General features: G+C 37.3%; 3 protein-coding genes across 4 annotated transcripts in view; 2 read left to right on the forward strand and 1 right to left on the reverse strand.

Moving 5' to 3' along the window:
• The window catches only part of Cals (calsyntenin 1), a 273816-nt gene that overhangs the window by 183799 nt on the left and 67390 nt on the right, over positions 1 to 22627 (reverse strand). The window lies entirely within an intron of this gene.
• Positions 5067 to 7427, forward strand: LOC141438709 (uncharacterized). Its single transcript, XM_074102628.1, has 3 exons — positions 5067 to 5169; positions 5852 to 6049; positions 7051 to 7427. Exons 1-3 carry the CDS (start codon positions 5158 to 5160, stop codon positions 7198 to 7200), a joined length of 360 nt encoding a protein of 119 aa, XP_073958729.1. The 5' UTR covers positions 5067 to 5157; the 3' UTR covers positions 7201 to 7427.
• On the forward strand, positions 11529 to 13746 carry LOC141438708 (uncharacterized). Its single transcript, XM_074102627.1, has 3 exons — positions 11529 to 11637; positions 12291 to 12626; positions 13238 to 13746. Exons 1-3 carry the CDS (start codon positions 11626 to 11628, stop codon positions 13385 to 13387), a joined length of 498 nt encoding a protein of 165 aa, XP_073958728.1. The 5' UTR covers positions 11529 to 11625; the 3' UTR covers positions 13388 to 13746.

Consider the following 22627-nt stretch of genomic DNA (forward strand, 5'->3'; position numbering starts at 1 on the left):
AACGTCATGTTTGAAAAGCCATACGAAATTGTGTAACGACTGAAAGCGACAAAGTACAGAAATGATCACGTATTTATGACGTTAACTGTACAGGCGAACCATTTGATTCCTAACTAAATTCCCTTGCCAAGCAATGTGATGTCACTATGACATTTTCTACGAAAAGGTTCATAGTAGGTCACGATTCAGTTGGTTCGAGTGTACTATGGAAAAGCCGTGGTAGCTAAGTTTGATTTATGGCCTCATAAGCAGAGGACGTTTGATTTTTTTCGGAATTTGCGTGCGATATTACATTTGAAATTTACCAGGAGCTTTACAGTGAAGGTAAACAGCGTAAAGAAATTTTCACAGACTTGCGAAGAAACTTTGTGGTATGTGTTCACACACAGTAAATAGTCCCCAATCCGTTCCCAATCCGCAATGAGCTTGCGTAGAACCTTTTAATAATAAATTTCACTATGATTTCCTTGACAGAAGTATGAGATGTCAACATGACATTAGTAGCACAAAGGTTCCACCCTGGGTCATGATTCAATTTGTTCGACTGTACAGTCAGCAGCAGAATTATGTAGATGAGCGGTTGTGATACTCAGAATTATCTTAACACTCTCTTATTACCTTGGTAGTAGAGTCGTGTGCAGATTTTGAGCCCACTGTACTATATTTTTTATATTCGACTGGATGGCAAATGAGCAAGTGGGTCTCCTGATGGTAAGAGATCACCACCGCCCATAAACATCTGCAACACCAGGGGTATTGCAGGCGCGTTGCCAATTTAACCAAGAAGGCCTAAGATGGGATACCTCACGTGCCAGGAATTTCACTGGCTGTCTTACTCTCCACGCCGAAACACAACAGTGCAAGCACTGCTGCTTCACGGCAGGATTAGCGAGCAAGATGGTGGTAGCAATCCGGGAGGACCTTGCACAAGGTCCTACCACCGGCAAAACCAACTAGTCGTATCGAGCCAACTGAAATTTTATAGGTACCAGCAATTTATTTCAAAAATAAAACCGAGTTTACTACCCCAATAGAGATGTCACATAAAAGTTAATTTAAAAGTGAACACAACAAACAATATTTACCGGTTTTTCCTGCACTTGTCCCGGAGAATTCCGGTAATCGAGTTACCCTGTTTTAATCAGTCCCGGACAGACGAGTTACCTTAGACTGAATTAAATTAAGTATTGTTTAAGCGACGGGTAGGTAAATGTTGACGGAGTTAAAGGCCGACTTTAAGGAGTGTAAATAAATAAGACTGGGTGACAATTAGCTTTTGTAAAAAAACTATTTTTGGTGACTATACTTTTTACCCGACCGCCCGAAGGAGGGTTATGTTTTATTAAATGTACCTACTTACGTTGTTATTCAAACTAGAATGTAAGTACGCAAAAAAAAAACTCAATCCGATTACTAAATGAGAAAGAAATTACTAAATTAGACTTGTGAGATTAGACTTTACCAAACTACTTCTGTACCTACAAACAATCGTTGCAAAGTTAAGTTTGTTTTTTTTTCACAAAACTTGGTATATTATTAAACGTTACTGAGCGAGCGAGCTTGACTCAGTTTTTTTTTTTTTGTTAAATCGTATTTTTTGGAGAAGATAAGATACGTATTTGAATTATCTTTGAAAGTTAAAAACACTAAATAGCATAAGTAAAAACAAAATAAAAAACCAAGTAGCGTCCGACCTAGATTTGAATACTAAACCTGTTAAAAGTCCAACACAAAAGCGGAGTAAACAGCACAACAACAAAGAAGCATTACTTGTGGCCAAACAAAATAAATTTAGGGAATCGATCTTATCGAGTTCACTCTTGAAGCGATTTTTCAAAATTCGATTCGAATCAATTTAAAAAATCGATCCCGAAAAGAGTCCCCATTCGTACATTCGGGTTCATAAACTTGAAAGCAAAATTTTGATCAAAAATATCTGAACACGACTCTATTGTCAACGGCGTAGAAGCGTGTTCAGATATTTTTGATCAAATTTTTGCTCACATTTTTATGAACTCTACTGTACTAGAAGCATAACAAAGTCCACGAAAAAACACGCTTCAGTTTCCTTTGGTCGTCAACCAAATAAGTAGATGAAATTAAATATATAGACCGGTTGATTGCATTTGCAGCTTAGTGACTCGAGTTAGTAACGGAAGGCTATTGGTGTAATCGAATCGTACCGTAGATTCTGCACTCAAGTTCCATAAAGAAAATCCACTTTAAGTTAACTTGGCTAGTAATCTACACTAAACTCGTTAGTGACTAATTGCACAAGTTTAATTAGAAAATGTTGTAAAACTGGATGATATTTGAAGTTAGTCGCAGCTGTTAATAAGACGAATTAGAAGTTGTTAATGGAAAATAATAAAACTGCTGCTCTGAAGCACAAAAAATAATTTGATTCACGTATGACATTAGACATATTTTCTACTAAACTCCAATTCAATAGAATCTGACAATCCTGTAGACACTTCCAGCCTACTAATATAAACACCGGGCTGCCTAAGGCTTTGTGATGTGACTATTATTCTTTTTTGATTCCTTTTAGATGATAATTGCAACAACAGGGACATATACGACCAACCGGACGGGACCGGGTGGTTGGGACGGTTTAGACGACCAGATTGCCTAGTGGTTAGAGAACCTGACTACGAAGCTTGAGGTCCCGGGTTCGATTCCCGTGTCGGGGCAGATATTTGTATGAAAATACGAAGTGTTGTTCTCGGGTCTTGGGTGTTTAATATGTGTTTAAGTATGTATCTATCTATATAATTATATTTATCCGTTGCTTAGTAGGTTTACTTTGGGACTAGGTCAATTGGTGTGAATTGTCTCGTGATATTGTCTCGTGATATTTATATAATCAAGTGTGCCCACGATAGGGTGTCTTAAATATGTAGAAAATTGACAGATTCTATTGAATTGTACTTTAGATGTTTTAAATGATGAAGATGATGATGTGATCCCTCACCAGGGGCATAGGGCTAGTATGTTTTAAAATGGTAGTTTTAAATGAAATAGAGCTAAGCGTACTGTACTAACCCTTGTGTCCGTTGATTCGATGCGCAGCATAGTTCATTTTTGAATATAATAAATATGGAACGGACGCAAAGGTGTTAAACAGAAGAATTGTATCCGAGCTGCCAACGTAGCATGTGATTTGAAATACATACGAAAAGATCATAAGAAGTGTTTTTTTCTTATATAATAGTATATTATAAGAATAGTGGACGTCCGCCACTACAGTACACATATTGGATCCATCCGCAACGGTAAATGGATGAAAATTTTAGAAAAGCTTGAAACTTTTTTTATCGATGGGAATAACCTTTCTAATTAACAGAATATAAATCAGATTTTTAAGTAACATCAATTAATTAAAAAAAAATGAAAGTGTTCTTTCACGTCAGTCCGGTCGGTTACGGGTTGTTTCATAGTCCATAATAAAACATTAAAAAAGAATTCTATGTGTCTTGACTCGATCGTTTGACAAGTGACATTCTTTACCAGCTCGGATTAATACCGACATGGAAATGCCGACCCTGTTTTTCATCTACACACCCATAGAAGCTCATGGCAGTTTCTATGGGCGTGTAAAACTTGTAAGTTTTTACAGGGAAAACGATTGAAACCGAAGCAGTCACCGTAGCCGGAATAAGCCAAGAGGACTTTAATACAATCCCGCATATATAATCAACTACATCTAAGCACTTAAACGAATGCTTAAACAAAACAATGCCCAATTGCGCATGCGGCGAACACATGCGAAACCAGAATCTAAACAAGAAATTCCGGTTAAAAACCTCTGTGACCGTGAAATTTGTGTTTGCCGTGACGATAATTATTGGCGTTTTAATTTAACGAAACAAATTGTAGAGGCTCAAAAGACAATAAATAGAAATAATCAAAAGGGCTTAAAATACAGAGTACCTGGGCGACCGAGCTTTGCTCGGGCTGAAACGCGATAATAAGCGTTTTCCCAGAGATCGATTTGTCATCCCCGAAAACCCTTGCATACCACATTCCAGCAAAATCGTTGAAGCCGTTTCCGAGATTCTGATTATATATGATAATACATATACGAGTACAAGAATTGCTCGTTTAAAGGTATTAGATAAAAGGATGGTTAAAATTATAAGGATGTTTACGTGAAACAGAATGTTTAAATAAGGTGCCCGTTAAGGGAAATAAGGATATATTGTAGCGGTAGCCACTGTAGCGGTTGTAATTTTGGATTACGGGGATAAAAAGTAGCCTACGTTTTATTCCAGACTCCGTTATCTACACATACCTACCAAATCTTCCAGCTGTAATTTTGCATAACAATTACAGAAGAAGAAGAATTAGAGGTGCGAGCTTGTGTTTGAGCTCACTCTGCTTGAGAGGCGACAGGTCATGGGTCAAACCACAAAGGACAACGGCTGTTTCGGGAAGAAAGAGATAATAAGTGCCAATTATTTTACCGAAAAGAATGAAACTCCTAAATTGAAAAGATGATATGAAGGTAATAAAGTGAACATTTTCGCGGACCAAAAGTTTCATAGGATTGAATCCGAGAGTAGAGGTTGTAATGGATTTCCTTATTCATGCCATGCATTTACATTAAAAAATCATAAAGTATTGAAGAAACCTCTGAAACACTGACGTTAAAGAAGGAAAAACCAAAAATTAAAATAGATAGTCACATATAATACCTATTATGATTAATAATGAAAAATATCCCGTGGTTGGAAACTACGAAACACAACAAATTTAACTAACTATGCCAGATAGCAAGAACTTACTAACGAATGATCAAATGTAACCTTTGCACAAAACCGCTAATGACACTGTACTCGTAGTATTTGATTTCCCCAACGAAGAAAAGACCCCAAGACCAGAAAGTCATTAAAAGATAATGTAAAATTAATGATAAATTAATGTCATTTTTATAAACAAAGGCAATCAAGCGAATGAAATAGAGAAATCTCGATCGTTAACAAACGATATTTTTAGCAATGATTATGATTATACAAGTAAGTCAGACGTGATGACGCTATCAATGGACAGGTATTGTATAAAAAGTAATTAAGCAAATGAGTTTTGAATGCATATATAGGTAAATTGAGAAACGCTGAGGTTATTGTTGCATTGTTTGTGGTGAAAGGAACAACTATGAAACTTCTGGTGAGTTTAATATACAACTTTATTTCTCTATTCAAAGTAATTTGATTAATATATAGTATCTAGAAAACATTAAAAAAAAACAGAAAAGATACAGCTGGGCTCCAGGACTTTAACCTTAATTGAAAATTGATATTAAAATTGCCATTCACAGTGAAATTTCTCTACGTGTTCTCGAGACGGTTATCTAAAAATCGGTTAGAAACAGGAAACCCGTGAAAATAAACAAAAAAATCAAGAAGTAAAAAAGTTCAATAATGATCGAATAAAATAAAATTAGATTTTGGCGATGAAGTAAATATATCTTACAAGCACCAAAATAACTTTGAACAGCTTAATTTCTTTATAATTTTGTGTCTCGAGGGTCCTCTGTTTCCAAATCATAATGTTTTTCATTTTAACTTTTTCATAGCATTTCCTTTGCTGTAACTTCTTAATATTAAATTAATTTCTAAAATAACATCAAGAAAAACTGATCCTATTTCTCGAAACATTTCATCAATATTTAGGTTCAAATCACTTTTTTTACCCGACTGCCCGAAGGAGGGTTATGTTTTTTGAGCGTATGTATGTATGTATGTAATTACTATCATTATTCGAATGTAAGCATAAATGTGTGAAGTGTGTTCCAGATGACCTCAATACATTTTTGTCTTTCTTAATTGTTGTTATACTTTGATTCCAGTTGCTAACCATTGTCTGCGCGGTCGCGGTTTCCGCTAAGCCGTATGGCCATGGCGGTATTGGACAGCAAGCGGGGGCTGGCCAGTTCGGGGGTGGACAGCAGTTCGCTGGTGGAGCTTCAGGGTTCGGAAGCCAAGGTGCCTCGGGAGGTGGCAGTTCTGGATTCAACCAAGGCGGACAGCAGAGCAGCTTTCAACAGGTAAGAGACTTCTTCGCAAAATCAATAAAGAAAATACCCATTCATAATGCTATAGAAATCACGCCTTACTTTGTTTTCTTTTTTTATATCACACTGTTGGAGTAAACGAATTCTGGCTGTAATGCGACTCTTTTAATTACAATCAATTAATCTACGTTAATGAATGTAAAGAGAGTTAAACAATTCAACTTTCAACTGTCTCTTTGGCCATTAATGATAATGATTCAAGTATAATGGATTCTATAATTAAAAGTAAACACCAATTTTCATAACTGTTACAGCGCGTGCCAATTGTTACTCTCGTAATTTCAAACAAGCCAAATACTATAATATGCCTAGTAAAAATGCCACTCTGACATATAAAGAATAAGAATAACTTATTCGCTATTCGCAAAAACAGTTTTATAGTATTTACAAGATATGACACAAGTAAAGTTATTGCAAGTTTTTGCCAAGTCGCGAAACGGTTCCAACTCAGCATACTCATAGCGTCGGCCGAGCAGGCCAACGCTAGTCTTCCGCTGTGACCGCTTGGCGGCTTCACGAAAGACGAAAATCCAAAAACAAAAAAAAATCTAAATATAGGAGACCAGTCACTAAAATAACCAAATTTAGAAGGTGACTTACATGTTACAGTATCTGACTTAATAGAAAAGGGAGACTATAAATAAGCGTTTAGCGAGAAAACAAAACTCCTTCCTAACGAACTTTGACCATAAAACTTTTTTTTATTTAAAAATGACTAGCTCTATTTCACCTCATGTGAAGATGACGCCGACAATATAGTGAACTGACAAAGAAGTAGCCACTTCATTCACTCTGATCTTAAATATCCCTAAACTGTATTGATAAAAATGGCCAGCATAAAATACGGCCAATACAAGTGGCGAGTTGTGATTCATTGTGGCGATCTAAGGAGGTGGCTTTTTTTCAGTAGCGGACATCTTCCGGCTGATGATGAAAATACGTAGCACACATTAAAATGGTTTTGCCATTTTCAGGTGACTTCAGCCCAGCAGTCTTCCGGAGGTGCCTCAGGTGGTCAGTCAGGCTTCGGCGCCCAGGGTAGCCAAGGAGGCTTTAATAACCACCAGCAGGGAGGCTCTGGCTTCGGAGGAAGCGGTTTCGGCAGCAGCTTAGTTGGGAAGTAAAGATAACGAAGAATCACCACAGCAGACATCACCACAGCGGATTATTCGACGCTCATGCCATTATTGTTTCTTCCTAGTCGCGATTCTGCACAATATGGATTCCACACATTTGCTTTTGATGACATTCCTTATTCTTCGCAGTCATTAGTTTTATACAATCCGGTTTCTTCCTAGTCGCGATTCTGCACAATATGGATTCCACACAGTTGCTTTTGATCACATTCCTTATTTCTTCGCAAGGTAGTAGTTTGATGTACCTCGACGAAAATCAAGTTAAAAAGCTATCATTTATTTCCCATGTAGGTACATTGTACAGTCAGCGTCAGAGATATGTGGCCCCCCCTACATAGATTGGTTGTATGCAGGGGGGGGGGTCACATATCTCTAACGCTGACTGTACAATGTACCTACATGGGATAAATTGATTAGCTTTTTAACTGATTTTCGTCGAGGTACATCAAACTACTACCTGCGAAGAATAGGAATTGATCAAAAGCAACTGTGAATCCATATTGTGCAGAATCGCGACTAGGAAGAAACCGGATTGTATAAAACTAATGACTGCGAAGAATAAGGAATGTGATCAAAAGCAAATGTGTGGAATCCATATTGTGCAGAATCGCGACTAGGAAGAAACAATAATGGCATGAGCGTCGAATAATCCACCACAGCAAACTGCACACACGCAAAATACAGCCACAAGAAGCCATAAGATTATTATTGCACACCACAAAGAAGAAACTCGAATAAAACAAAGAAGTAGATGATAGAAGAACTAAGGTTTATACTGAAGACGAAGAGTGAAGAAGTCAGCAGAGCACTCAACCTCTATATAAGGCGCATTGCCTTAGAGGTTGAGTGCTCACTTTTCTGGTCCTGTATTGAAGAGATGAAATGATTTTTGTGGAAAACAATAAATAATGTCTGAATTTAAGTTACTCTTTTATTTATTTCTAAAAAAAAGGTAACACAGAAAGAATACTTGTTCTTTTTCTTAGTTAACTGGTAACAAATCAACAAAATAATCAATCAATCTGGTGGTCAATTGGTTTCAAAGTATCCCATGATATTTATTTATTTTATTTTACATCTTTTGCGAATCAAAAAACAAAAATAACTAAAAAAATCCGTGATCCGTGGCCTTAGGGTTGAAATGAAATGGAATGAAATAGAGGTTATTTGTCATAAGTGGGTGTGCAGTGGTTTCAATTTAACAGATTATAATAAGATCGCCACTCAGTGCCACCAAGTGGCGTACAAATTTCAATTTCAATTAAAAATACATAACATAATATAATTTACAAGTAGGTACCTAGTAATATTTTATCTAAGTGCCGTCGGACTCGGGGGACGGCTAAGGTTAACAGGAAACTAAAGTACATATGTTGTATTTTTTAAAGTATTAACCTTAGCGGTCCCCCGACACCGACGACACTTTGATAAAAAAATATTACTAGGTACTTATACTAAATTAACTTATGGCAATTTTGCGGGACATCAGCATAGTCCCCGCGGGATAGGGATAAACGAATTCTTCGCAGATGAAATCGCGGGCAACAGCTAAGTAGTGCATAATTATTTTTTACTTTTTAGTTGTCTTTATGGAGGCGTTTTTTGTCGGCGTTTTTTTTTCTGGCGTTTATTTATTATTTTTGCTGGCGTTTTTTTATGTCGGGGTTTTTTTTTTATTTTTAATTTAAGTTTTTTTTATTGCATGTATTTAAAACTGGTAGGCATATTATTTTTTTAAAGTGTATTATTGTGTTGGATATCCTGGCTGCAGCATCAGCTCATCTTGTTGCCACCACTGCATTGTATGTAGAATCAATTACTGTTTAAAACGAATCCAACCACGATATATGTGCTATTATTTTTTATAGAGTGTACTAGTGTGCTGGATATCCTGGCTGCAACATCAGCTCATCCTGTTGCCACCATTGCATTGTATGTAGAATCAAATAATGATCGAAACGAATCCAAACACGATATATCTGCTATGGTTTTATCAAGAATACCTACTAGTGTTCTGGATATCCTGGCTGGATAATCTTGCATAGTTATATTGCAATATATGGGTGTTTCAAATTTTACATACATGCATACATAAAATCACGCCTCTTTCCCAACGGGGTAGGCAGAGACTACATCCTTCCACTTGCTACGATTCTGGCATACAACTCTCGCTTCCTCTACATTCATTAATCTTTTCATGCATGCACGTCGGTTTAGAGTATTCCTGACCCGACCTTTCTTCAGAACGTCCCCGATTTGATCGTGGTACGTTTGTCTAGGCCTTCCTCTCCCAACGTTCCCATTCACGCTCGTCTTATAGATCTGCTTAGTCAATCTGTTTTCATTCATTCTCTCAATCCGTGTGACTAAATTTTCATTTACACCACAGCGTTCCCTTATCGCACTATTTCTAATTCTGTCACTCAATTTCACACCTAACATACTTCTTAACGCTCTCATTTCTACCGAATTTATTGTACTCTGATGCCTTTCCTGCCACACCCAACTTTCACTTCCATACATGAGTGTTGGTACCAGCACGAGCCAGACGAGCCAGACGAGCTCTTTTGGAGATTTTCTGGCTATGAAAGTGTGCAACGCTCCATTCACTACGTTACCAGCCTTTACTCTCCTTTCAATATCACTTTCACATTTACATCCCTAGTAAACATAGATCCCAGGTACACAAATTCATTCACTTGCTCCAAGTTTTCAAATTTTAGGTCCTAAATATGTTTGGCAGAAGAGTAAATACCCGTTATGCGTCTAAGATTCCTACCGCGGCGAACAAAAAAGCTGATGATCTTGAAATGGCTGAACCGATTTTGATAAAACATGTCTAAGAACCATCGCTAGAAAACCTGCTTTCAAATAAAAAAAAAACGCATTCAAATCGGTCCACCGTTTAAGAGCTACTGTGCCACAGACAGACACACATAGCGGTCAAACTTATTGCGTCCCCCCTCTTTTTGCGTCGGGGGTTAAAAATGAGCTTTAGTCCCAATATGCAGAGACTAAAGTAACAATGTTAAGAGGATGAGAATTAAAAAATATATTATATTCTATTGCTTCCCCCGAAAAGCGCATAAGTACTTAGTATTTTTTTTTTATTAAAATCGTTAGTTTCCGAGATCCCCGAAATAAATAAATAAGAATTGCTCGTTTAAAGGTATTAGATAAAGGATGGTTTAAATTAAAAGGATGAACGTGAGAGATAGAATGTTTAAATAAGGTGCCCGTTAAGGGAAATATTGTAGCGGTTGTAATTTTGGATTATGGGGATAAAAAGGAGCCTACGTCTTATTCCAGACTCCGTTATCTACATACCTACCAAATTTCCTCCAAATCTGTCCAGCTGTAATTTTGCATAAGAATTACAGTTGTTTTAATGCTGTCTCTTTGTTTCGTCCGAATAAACAGAGATGTGAAACAGGCCCTTCATATTCTTCTAAACAGTAATTGTCAGCACTCAGATCTAAACAGTTTTATACAGTCTGAAACATTGAAAGCAGTGGTGGTAGGACCTTGTGCAAGGTCCGCCCAGATTGCTACCACCATCTTGTTCGCTAATCCTGCCGTGAAGCAGCTGTGCTTGCACTGTTGTGTTTCGGCGTGGAGAGTAAGACAGCCGGTAAAATTACTGGCATTTGAGGTATCCCATCTTAGGCCTCTAGGTTGGCAACGCATCTGAGTCTTGAATAAAAAGCGGACTGTAGATTCTTGCTGGTAAGTATAATTCGGAATTAAATTGTAAGAACGTTACAGTCGTTATGAATTTGAGAATTCAGAAGGTAACAAGAATGATAAGTCAAGTTTTATACAAATCTGCAATGTTGCTATATAGAAAATTATCAACACAAACACTCCATTTAACGCAATTGAAGAAAAATTAGTTTTATATTGATTGTAATTGGTTATAACATTTATTTATAATTATTTGACTAACTACATTTAAGTAGCTTTTATATAGATGATTTTATTGTACATACTTTTAATAATAAAAAAATAAATAAGAATTTAGGATAAAAATTAACTATTTTTTTTTAACGATTCTTAACACAAGCAGAACATTTAACTAACTATGCCAGATAGCAAGAACTTACTAACGAATGATCAAATGTTACCTTTGCACAAAATCGCTAATGACACTGTACTCGTAGTATTTGAATTCCCCAACGAAGAAAAGACCCCAAGACCAGAAAGTCATTAAAAGATAATGTAAAATTAATGTTATATACCACATTTTTATAAATAAAAGCAATCAAGCGAATGAAATAAAGAAATCCCGATGACGCTATCAATGGACAGGTATTGTATAAAAAGTAATTAAGCAAATGAGTTTTGAATGCATATATAGGTAAATTGAGAAACGCTGAGGTTATTGTTGCATTGTTTGTGGTGAAAGGAACAACTATGAAATTTCTGGTGAGTTTAATATACAACTTTATTTCTCTATTCAAAGTAATTTATTAATATACAGTAACTAGAAAACATTGAAAAAAATAACAGAAAAGATACAGCTGGGCTCCAAGAATTTAACCTTAATTGAAAATTGATATTAAAAATTGCCATTCACAGTGAAATTTCTCTACGTGTTCTCGAGACGGTTATCTAAAAATCGGTTAGAAACGGGAAACCCGTGAAAATAAACAGAAAAATCTAGAAGTAAAAAAATCCGAAGTTCGGTAGTGATCGAACAACATTAAATTAGATTTTGGTGATGAAGTAAATAAATCTTACAAGCACCAAAATAACTTTGAACAGCTTAAGTTTTTGTGTCTTTTATAATTTTGTGTCTCGAGGGTTCTCTGTTTCCAAACCATCATAATTTTCATTTTAACTTTCTTTTAAATTGATCTTTCTTTTTCATAGGATTTATTTTGCTGTAACTTCTTAATATTGAATTAATTTCTAAAATAACATCAAGAATAACATCCTATTTCTCGAAACATTTCATCAATATTTAGGTTCAAATCACTTTTTACTATCATTATTTGTATGTAAGCATAATGTGTAAAGTTCCAGATGACCTAAATATGTATTTTCTCTTTCTTATTGTTGTCATACTTTGATTCCAGTTGCTAACCATTGCCTGCGCGGTCGCGGTTTCCGCTAAGCCGTATGGCCCCATCCACCAGTCTTATATCCCACCAGTGGGCATAGGAGGCATCGGGTCTGGGTTGGGCGGCGGTTTGGGCGGCGGCTTGGGTGGTGTTGGTGTGGGCCCTGGTCTGGGTGTGGGTGGCCTGGGCAGTGGCTTAGGCTTTGGCGGTATTGGACAGCAACTGGGGGCTGGCCAGTTCGGGGGTGGACAGCAGTTCGGTGGTGGAGCTTCAGGGTTCGGAAGCCAAGGTGCCGCGGGAGGTGGCAGTTCAGGATTCAGCCAAGGCGGACAGCAGAGCAGCTTTCAACAGGTAAGAGACTTCTTGGCAAAATCAATAAAAACCCATTCATAATGTTATAGAAATCACACCTCTTTCGCATAGTTTGTTTTCTTTTTTTTATATCACATTGTTGGAATAAACGAATTCTGGCAGTTATAATCTACGTTAATGAATGTAAAGAGAGTTAAACGTAGAAAACCGGTATACAGTCAATTTGATAAAACAATTCATTTTTCAACTGTCTCTTTGGCCATTAATGATAATGATTCAAGTTTAATTGATTCTATAATTACAAGTAAACACTAATTTTCACAACGTCGTGTTACAGCGCGTGCCAATTGTTACTCTCGTAATTTCAAACAAGCCAAATACGTACTATAATATAATATGCCTAGTGTAAAAATGCCACTCTGAGATAATATAGGAGACCAGTCACTAAAAGAACCAAAAGTTGAAGGTTACTTAAACGTTGCACTATCTGACTCAATAGATAAGTATTGTATGTAAAATACGGTGGATACAAGTGGTAAGTTGTCGTTCATTGTGGCGATCTAAGGAGGAGGCTTTTGTTCAGCAGCGGACGTCTTCCAAATGATGATGAAAATACTTAGCAAACATTAAAATGGTTTTGCCATTTACAGGTGACTTCAGCCCAGCAGTCTTCCGGAGGTGCCTCAGGTGGTCAGTCAGGCTTCGGCACCCAGGGTGGCCAAGGAGGCTTTAATAACTTCCAGCAGGGAGGCTCTGGCTTCGGAGGAAGCGGTTTCGGCAGCAGCTTAGTTGGGAAGTAAAGAAAACGAAGAATCACCACAGCAGACTACACACACGCAAAAACTACAGCCACAAGAAGCCATAAGATTATTATTGCACCCCACAAAGAAGAAACTCGAATAAAGCAAAGAAGTAGATGATGGAAGAACTGGTTTATAATGAAGACGAAGAGTGAAGAAGTGAGCAGAGCACTCAACCTCTATATAAGGCGCATTGCCTTAGAGAGGTTGAGTTGAGTGCTCACTATTCTCCTGTATTGAAGAGATGAACTGATTTTTGAGGAAAACAATAAATAATAATAATAATAAAATGTATTTATTCAGATAACTAGGATCCATCAGTTGTTAGTATTACTTAATATAAATAATGTCTGAATTAAGTTACTCTTTTATTTATTTCCAAAAAAAGGGTAACACAGAAAGAATACTTGTTCTTTTTCTTAGTTAACTGGTTACGTCTTTTGCAAATTAAAAAAACAAAAATAACTAAAAATTTCAGTGAACCTTAACTTTAGGGTTTAGAATTTTGTTGAAGTTTCTTTAATTTTTCTTAATCGATTAGCTTAAATTAGATACAAACCCAAGCTAGATCATTGTTGTAAATGTACTGATTTGTAGTGTTTTATTTAAAAAAATTGTAGATTGTTCAACAAGGGACTAAAACAAGCCATAATGACACGAGATATTTAGAGTTTTCGAGTGGCATTATGTTTGTTTAGTCTCGCGTTAAGCACTACTTTTCACTTTGAATGCGAGGAAAAAAAACAATGTTTTGTTCAAAATTACAATACTTATTTATTACTTTTTAAAAACGTACGAGGCCATCTGTTCAAAATTCAAATACTTAGCAAAAAAAAAATGTTGCGCTGTTTTTTCTTTTCTTTTATTGTTTATGAAGTGACGCTTTAAAAGCTTGCATATTTAGCCAACAGTTTCAAAATTGAAAACTAGGACTTTGCATAATAAAATTAATGAATCCTTAATATTCTACTGCTTCCCCCGGAAAGCGCATAAGTAGTATTTTTTTATTGAAATCGTTAGTTTCCGAGATCCCTGAAATAAATAAACAAGAATTGCTCGTTTAAAGGTGTAGATATCTAGATGGATAACGTGAAGGTTTATTATATTTAACCGACGGAAAAAAGAGAGGATAGGAAACTAACCAACCTACCGACTTAGAACACAATGTTTTAGACTATCGCGTTTATTATTAATTTTAGGATTTAAATTCGGGTTTCTAAAACAATCGAAGAAAAAACGAGCTTCTCTAAAATCAAGGTACGCGGCACAAAACCCGAATTTAAATCATAATATTAGAGAAGGTAGACTCAAGACGACATATAGTTTTTATGTTTGACGCTTTCTACTTAAACTGACAAATAAAAACAAGTTTGTATGTTGAACTGTGACATTTGTCGTATTTTTGCTTGGAAATCAACTTTTCTGAACGGAATTTTTCTTCAAAAACTTGTGTTTGTTAAGGAAGACGAAGTATCCACTTATTGTTACCAGGACTGCGTCGGCAGCTGTTCCTAAATCGGCTAAGTACCTGAAATAAAGAAAAGTTTTGTTAGAGAAATCTTATCATATTCAGAAACATTTAACAACGCATTGCAGATTTGGACGTATTTATATAAGCGCATTTTGTGACACGTGTATGAGACTGTGGCGATTATTCTCGCAACTTATCCTATTAAGCACACAGATTAAAAATAATTTGTGTAATAATAATAATGAAAAAATAATTACGCAATAAATAATAAAATAATAACTATGTACTTAATAATTAAAATTATAATAAAAATTGTAATATATTAATAATCGTAATTAATATAATCGAATTAATTTAATGAGAACAATCATAATATAATTGTATAATAATTCAGTTAAAATAATCATGTCTCAATAATCGGTTAATAATTGGATTAAATTAATCACATAATACTATAATAATAATCATGATGATGATGATGAATCGTAATAATTCTTATATTATATTAGATCAATAAGGGCTATCGTTTTTTGTCTCACTAGATGGCGCACTGTTGCGTGAGGTTTTCAAGTATGGCTTTCAAAGTCTGTTATTACGGGCGTGAAAACAAAGTTTAGATTAAAATCATATTTAATATACCTTAAAACCGTACCATAAAAATATTGAGCATGCCACAGTGTTGCATAGTCCCCGTTTTGTTCGGAAAAAAGGGAGGACAAAGGTTTGCGAAAGACAAACTGTCTCAAAACACAGACATTCATTGCCCCGGAACGCATATTTGCCATAATTAAATTCAGATATTGCAAAATTTTCACAAAATTATTCTAATTATAAATAAACCCGCGTCCGCGTAGCTCACCCAAAAACTATGAGATTTGACATTTCGGAGACCTCACGCTACACTAGCGCCTCTAGCGGCGATTATATACGCGATAGCCCTTATTGTTATTTTCTATTGTTATTTATATCAATATTACGTGTTTAAATACATGTCAGAATAAATATGAATATAGTAAAAAATCCAATCATTGTTAATATTTACGTCACTAAAAATAATTATGTCAAAATGTATGTCAGCGGACAGTGCAACTTAGTTTTCTTATTAGGGATTTACACCATCTGATCTTTTGTTGGATGCGCGAGCACCGTGAATCGGTATACGCCGGCGCAGCGAGCCCGCTTGGCCGGCGCGCGCGCCAGTCGATATTCACGAACGACGCGGAGCCTACGTTCATAGTAAAAGAGAACAAAGTTGGTTCACTACGAACAAACGTACATCGCGCGGCTTAAATGCGTGCGCGCCGGTTGGCGCCGGTACGTACACACCCGCCGCACGCAACGCACACACTGATAATTTAAGAAGGATTAAGTTTTCTTTAGTCAAGGCGCGCTACCGTCGGTGCCGTACGTTTCGATTTTAGCTCGCTCGTCTTGCGCTCGCTTCGCGAGATGATCACCTTTTACGTTCGCGTACTCGTACTTACGTATTTTTTGTATTAGGTATACTTGTAAATTTGTAGTATATAAGTGTAGTGATAGTTTCGTTCAAGGACACGAAAAAATAATAGATACCTACCTAACTATAAACAATATAGTTATAGTATTATGTATCGGAAACATAAGTACCTAGTATGTACACAGTCGCCATCACTTCGGCGAATTTATAAATAATATTTTTAAATTTAGTATAATAATAATAATAGAGAGGCAAAGAATCTGGTTTCTCTAGACACATATTAGTCAATTTAAAGTTAACTTTCATACTAAAATTATTTGCCGGTAGGTAATTACTTAATCTAAAATAGACATCGACAACCCTAGGCGTCCGCGCCGGAGTAGGCAGTTAAGTCTCCTAAAGGGTCGGAGTGTGCACTTGTTCTCTTTTACTATGCTACGTTCGTATGCCCTATTACAAACGCTTCCGAGTTGCATCGTTCGCTGCAAATGCTTGTGCCTCGCTAATCGAAAGAAAGAAGAAAGAAAGAAAGAAAGAAGACATTTATTCACTTACACAGAAGACACACATATACAGAAAAATTAACACAAATAAAATAAAAAATCGCTAGTATATTCTTCCAATCCTTCTAAACTGTTGCTTGTGCCTGTGCTAATTGTTTCTTCCGTGTAAGTACTGCCTGATTATAAATTAAGTGCAAGAACAATTTGCGATTTCTTTACCCGCGCGGACTATATTTAAAGTAAGCACTACACCATACAAGTACAAGACCTATGTTCATGATGATGATGATGATTGGTCAGTTTGCACAATCTGTTTCGTTGATAGAAAAACGCTACCGTATCACTAGAACCGGGAAATTATGAGCAGCGTGGCTTTCTCTGTTCATTGCGCGGCCGAGACGCTCGTCGCTCAATGGTCACCAGCCAGAACAAGCAATGAGAAGAGAATACGCCCGACGCGCCGCTGCCCGCTGGCGGCCAGTTCGCAGCCTAACAATGAGGGCTATCGTTTTTTGTCTCACTAGATGGCGCACTGTTGCGTGAGGTTTTTAAGTGTGGCTTTCAGAGTCTGTTATTACGGGCGTTAAAACAAAGTTTAGATTAAAACCATATTTAAAATACCTTAAAACCGTACCATAAAAATATCCAGCAACCACAGTGTTGCTTAGTCCCGTTTTGTTCTGAAAAAAGGGAGGACAAAAGTTTCCGAAAAACAAAACTGTCTCAAAACACAGACATTCATTGCCCCGTAACGCATAATTGCCATAATTAATTTCAGGTAATGCAAAATATTCACCAAAAAAATCTAATTATAAATAAACCCGCGTAGCTCACCCAAAAACTATGAGATTTGACATTTCGGAGACCTCACGCTACACTAGCGCCTCTAGCGGCGAATTCATTCGCGATAGCCCTCATTAAGTTAAATCATAAGCTTCTTACTTTTAGGGGCTGTTTCACCATCCATTGATTAGCGTTAACCGACGGTTAAATGTGATGCCGTCTCCGTCTATTCGAACAAAACAAATAGAGACAGCATCACATTTAACCGTCAGTTAACACTAATCAATGGATGGTGAAACAGCCCCTTAGACTCCAACACGGGTAGCACTCAAAACCGACATGACTTTACCGGCAGACCAATACCGACCTGATATTTGGTAGCCCAAATGGCTTCGACATAATAGCGCGGTGAATTCCGGTCACGCAATATCTACCCGGTATGAATAAATACCGCTCTAACATTCCCGACCTGATAAATACCGGCATGATAATCGGAAGGCAATAGTTACCGACATGTTTTTCCCGTACCGTTTGTGTTAGGTGCAATTGTGACCACAATGCGTGAGCCGAGCGAGCGTAGCGAGCGTGCCGCGGCAGCGGCCAGCGAAGCGCCAGGACCGAATTAAGTTATTTTCTACTAAATTTATTAATATTCGGTGTAAACGAAAAACAGGGTCGGTATTGACATGCCGGTAATAATCTGATCGTTATTTATCAGGTCCAGAATGGTCACCGCGGCGATGCATACCGGGCTGATATTTAGTGGCATGGCATTCAATGTGCGTGTACACGAAGAACAGGGTCGGTATTGTCCGGACCGGTAAAGACTGTCACCCTCCAACACGAAGATTCACGAGGATTTAAGACTGTTTAGATGAGCTCTGGTTGAGTTCGAAACGCGTCAGTGTGTAGTGTAGATGGTGGTGATAGATGGGTTTGTGTGATTTGTGTGTGTTCTTACAGTGTGGAGGTGGAGGAACTGCATGAACACACATTTCTGGCATAAACGTAGCTATCATAAGGTCGCGGGTACGGGGGGCTTAATTTTGTCGAATCCAGACGACATACAATTTATTTATCCAGAGTTGATGAGTATTAATTGCAAACTGTATGAAGGGCGTCGCTTGTCACCGCGCAAAATAAATTTCGTGGTACCTATAATAATAACCGGTATAGATTTTGTCAAACTCGCGGCCCGGACGAGCGTATTGCTCCGTATCGGAATGGGCTTGAACAAATTATGGTTTTTATCGGTAACCGTAAAAATAATAAGCGGGCCGCATTTATCAACTGACGGCGAAATTGCAGATGGCGCTAAACTATTACTTTAGTTCAGTCCCGGCGACATAGATGGCGTTAGCTTAAGAATAAAACTAAAAGCTGAACAATAGGCCATGATTCACAAGCCTTGGACAGGCCTTGTAAGGGAAGATGATGTCAACGCGAAAGTCTTGACCGAACTCGACGTGAACTGACTTTAGTAGGCCGCTGGGCAACATGAATAACAAAACAAACGAAACATACTTGTACTATTATTATTTATTCTGTGACTCTGGAGAATCGTTACATACAAAAACTAATTAAAAAAATCTATAAACCCGACTGCATTAAAAAAATACTAAAAAGGTTCATATATATGATACATATATACTAGCAAGCAAGGCGTCCCGGGTTCGTATGGGTGCAATTTTCTTTAATACGAGTATGCTCAAACGTGAACCCTGTATGGACACAGCAATAGAGAATTTACTAATTTCCTAATTTAAGTATGCAATGCGTGGGAAATGCATTTTACCGAGGTGCACAGATATTTCCGACTTCCCGTGTCTAATATACGCAATGCAGACTATGTCGCGATTATATAAAGTCGTTAAAGGCACCGTTAACCCATTATATACGTTTAATAGTTACGGCCTTCACCCAAATGTTTGCTACAAGCAGGTATTTGGGACGATGTATTTTGGTCGCACATTAAATTATGTATTGGGATGTCGTTGACCCTGATTGCTATTCAGTAAGACTTAGGGGTTTAGTAATAGTTAACGTTGTTTTATTTTCTTGGTAAAAAAAATTCAGTCCCAAAAAACATTTTCAATAAAAGCTTTTTAGGGACCTAATTAAGGATCTTCTCTGGCCTTAATATCCCAAAAGCATAAAGTTTCCTCAACGTAACATTAAAAGAACTGACTAGTGTGGCTGATTAATACTAACAGGATTTTTTTAAACATAAAACTTGGAGACAAATCCTATAACAGCTAAACCACGGGCATAAGACCATAATATAAAATATAACCACGCTGCCTCCAATATTCAGCGGGTTATTGGTAACTATGATGAAAAGAAACCACGCTGTTCTCCTCAATTCGGTGGGTTATAGGAAACTATGATAAAAAGCACAAAGCATCACTTCCAAGTCCTTCAGTAGCCGTTTTGACCAAGCAAACCCAAAGCAATAAAGGTCTTAAAAACAAAAAAAAACTAACACAAACAGGTTAGTAAATAAAATATTTGCACAAGTCTCAATGCTCCCCAGGTTAGGTTACAAACCCATTAATTACTTATGTAACTTGGTTACATTACCCCGTACTCAGGCCGATGAGTCTAATATTAAATATGCCATTAGCGAGAAGCCAAGTTCACTAATCCAAGTGATCTATATTTATACTCAGACGTTTTATCCTGTGCCTGGATATGCGCGTCTTTAGAACCAGTGCCGATAAGGAATGTCACACACGCCATTCGATTTCAAATGTAACATGAATTCCATGAAACTATAAAATGTCTGCGCACGATATGCCACACGAATTCTTTCGTATTTTGGCCACATAATGCAAAGGGGTGATGAGAGCCTGGAGAATTGATCGTAGTTGGAAATACGAATGGTAAACGAGCCGGGGGCAGATCTCCTACCAGATGGAACGATCAAATTAGGGGCTCCAGGTCGCCGAGGTTTAGCTCCGTCGTCAGAGCTGCCATGGACAGAAGCCGATGGAAACAAATAATCCATTCCAAATGTAGACCACCCGTTGATGACCACGATCCTCAGTCGACTCATGAGGAACCGACTGGACTGAAAAAATAAGTTATTGGTAAAAATTTCATTTCTAATACAAGCTTTTTTTCCTGACTGTACTTGTATTGTCACCCAAATTACATTTGCATACCAAATTTCAAGTCGATGCCGTTAGCCGTTGAAGAGTTCCGTCCTGTGGAGACGTTCCTGGCTGGACTACCATTGCCGCCATGCTACCATGGCCGGATTATTGTATTGTCACGCAATTTACATGAGTATACCAAATTTCAAGTCAATCCAACCACTGGAAGTTGGTCGAATTTAAGTTGCAAGATTTGATTACAGACAGACAGACAGACAACAGGACAGGTGAAACTAAATAAAAGCTTGTAAAAATTTGAGCCCGGGCTATCCACGATTCTCTGCTTAATATGAGGAGCCATAGGCACAGCGAACTTCTTTACAAGTAGCAAATACGCTCCCTAGACGTTGAACATGTTTTTATATTAAATCTGAAACATATCCTCATCGAATTACCGTGTCCCGACCGGATGACGCGACCATCCCCCGGGAAATTAATTCATATCGATTGGCCACTGGCTTCGGCGTATAGAAAACTCGCGAACACGGCCTTATGGGATTTTATAAACTGGTAATTATTTTTAAAACCTTGACTATTTTAGCAGTAATACAGCAAGCCGTGTTAGCCAAGCAAGCAAGTTAGCAAGTAGTGGTTTTACCTACGGCTTTTTAAGCAGAAGATCGTGGGTTCAAAACCGGGCCCACACGTCTGAGTTTTCTGAAATTCAGAAAGGAAGAAAGAAAGAAAGAAAAAAAATGTATTTAACGCCATAAAAACATCACAATTAACAACAATAGAACAAAGAGAAGACAAACATGACGCTCAATTGGTCCCTATTCAGCATAATTCCACGGCGCCGTGGCGCTGATTTTCAGCGAGGACCTTATCTAAAAAAACCGGCCAAGAGCGTGTCGGACACGTCCAAAATAGGGTTCCGCATCCATTACGAAAAAATTAAGTAATATTTTTCTAAGGATTTCGTATTTTAAACGGAATCTTCCAAGTTTAGGTATATTTTATACCTTAGGCTGCTATTTACTCATAAACTACTAATAATTCTCAAGCAAACTTAGCCGTTATAGTTTTCCTTGAAAGTTTGATATATTTACTACCATCCTGAATTTTTTCAAATTTTTCCACCCACCGGTTTAGATTTTAGAGGGGGGACGCTCGATTTTAATGAAAATTTGCACTTTAAAGTTGAATATTTCGCAAACAAATCACTGAATCGAAAAATCGTCTTAGCAAACCCCTAATGGTTTTAAAATACCTATCCAACGATACCCACACTATAGGGCTGGATGAGAAAAAAAAATCACCCCCACTTTACGTCTATGGGAGGTACCCTAAAAAATTTTTTTTGAATTTTTAACTGTACTATTTTGTCGGCATAGTTTACTTATATATCCGTGCAAAATTACAGCTTTCTAGCATTGATAGTCTCTGAGCAAAGCCGCGGACGGACAGACAGACAGACATGGCGAAACTATAAGGGTTCCGTTTTTGCCATTTTGGCTCCGGAACCCTAAAAACGAATTTGAAACAAAAATAAATTCACGTGTGAAATTACATTGAAAATATACAACGAGCATTACAAGGAGCTTTCCATCAGGTAACCCGCCTGCTCGTTTGCCTTCTATCATATAAAAAAGCCCTGTGCCCAGCAGTGGGTCGTATACAGGCCGTGATGTCATGTGACAGTAAGTGTTATAAGTCTCCATTAGCAAGATTATTTTTACCATACAATTTAATCAATCCCAAAAAACACAAATGATAGCGAAAAAAAAAATTAGGCATTGTATATGTACAGTCACGGGCACTGTATATGTACGTTACCAAGACATCAAAAATATCTATATGTCGTAAGATAGGACTTAGAGAGCCGGGATCCGACCCTAACATAATCAATGTGGGCATAACAAGTGGGATTCG

Source organism: Choristoneura fumiferana, chromosome 19 (genome assembly GCF_025370935.1).
Source record: "Choristoneura fumiferana chromosome 19, NRCan_CFum_1, whole genome shotgun sequence".
Lineage (NCBI taxonomy): Eukaryota > Metazoa > Arthropoda > Insecta > Lepidoptera > Tortricidae > Choristoneura > Choristoneura fumiferana.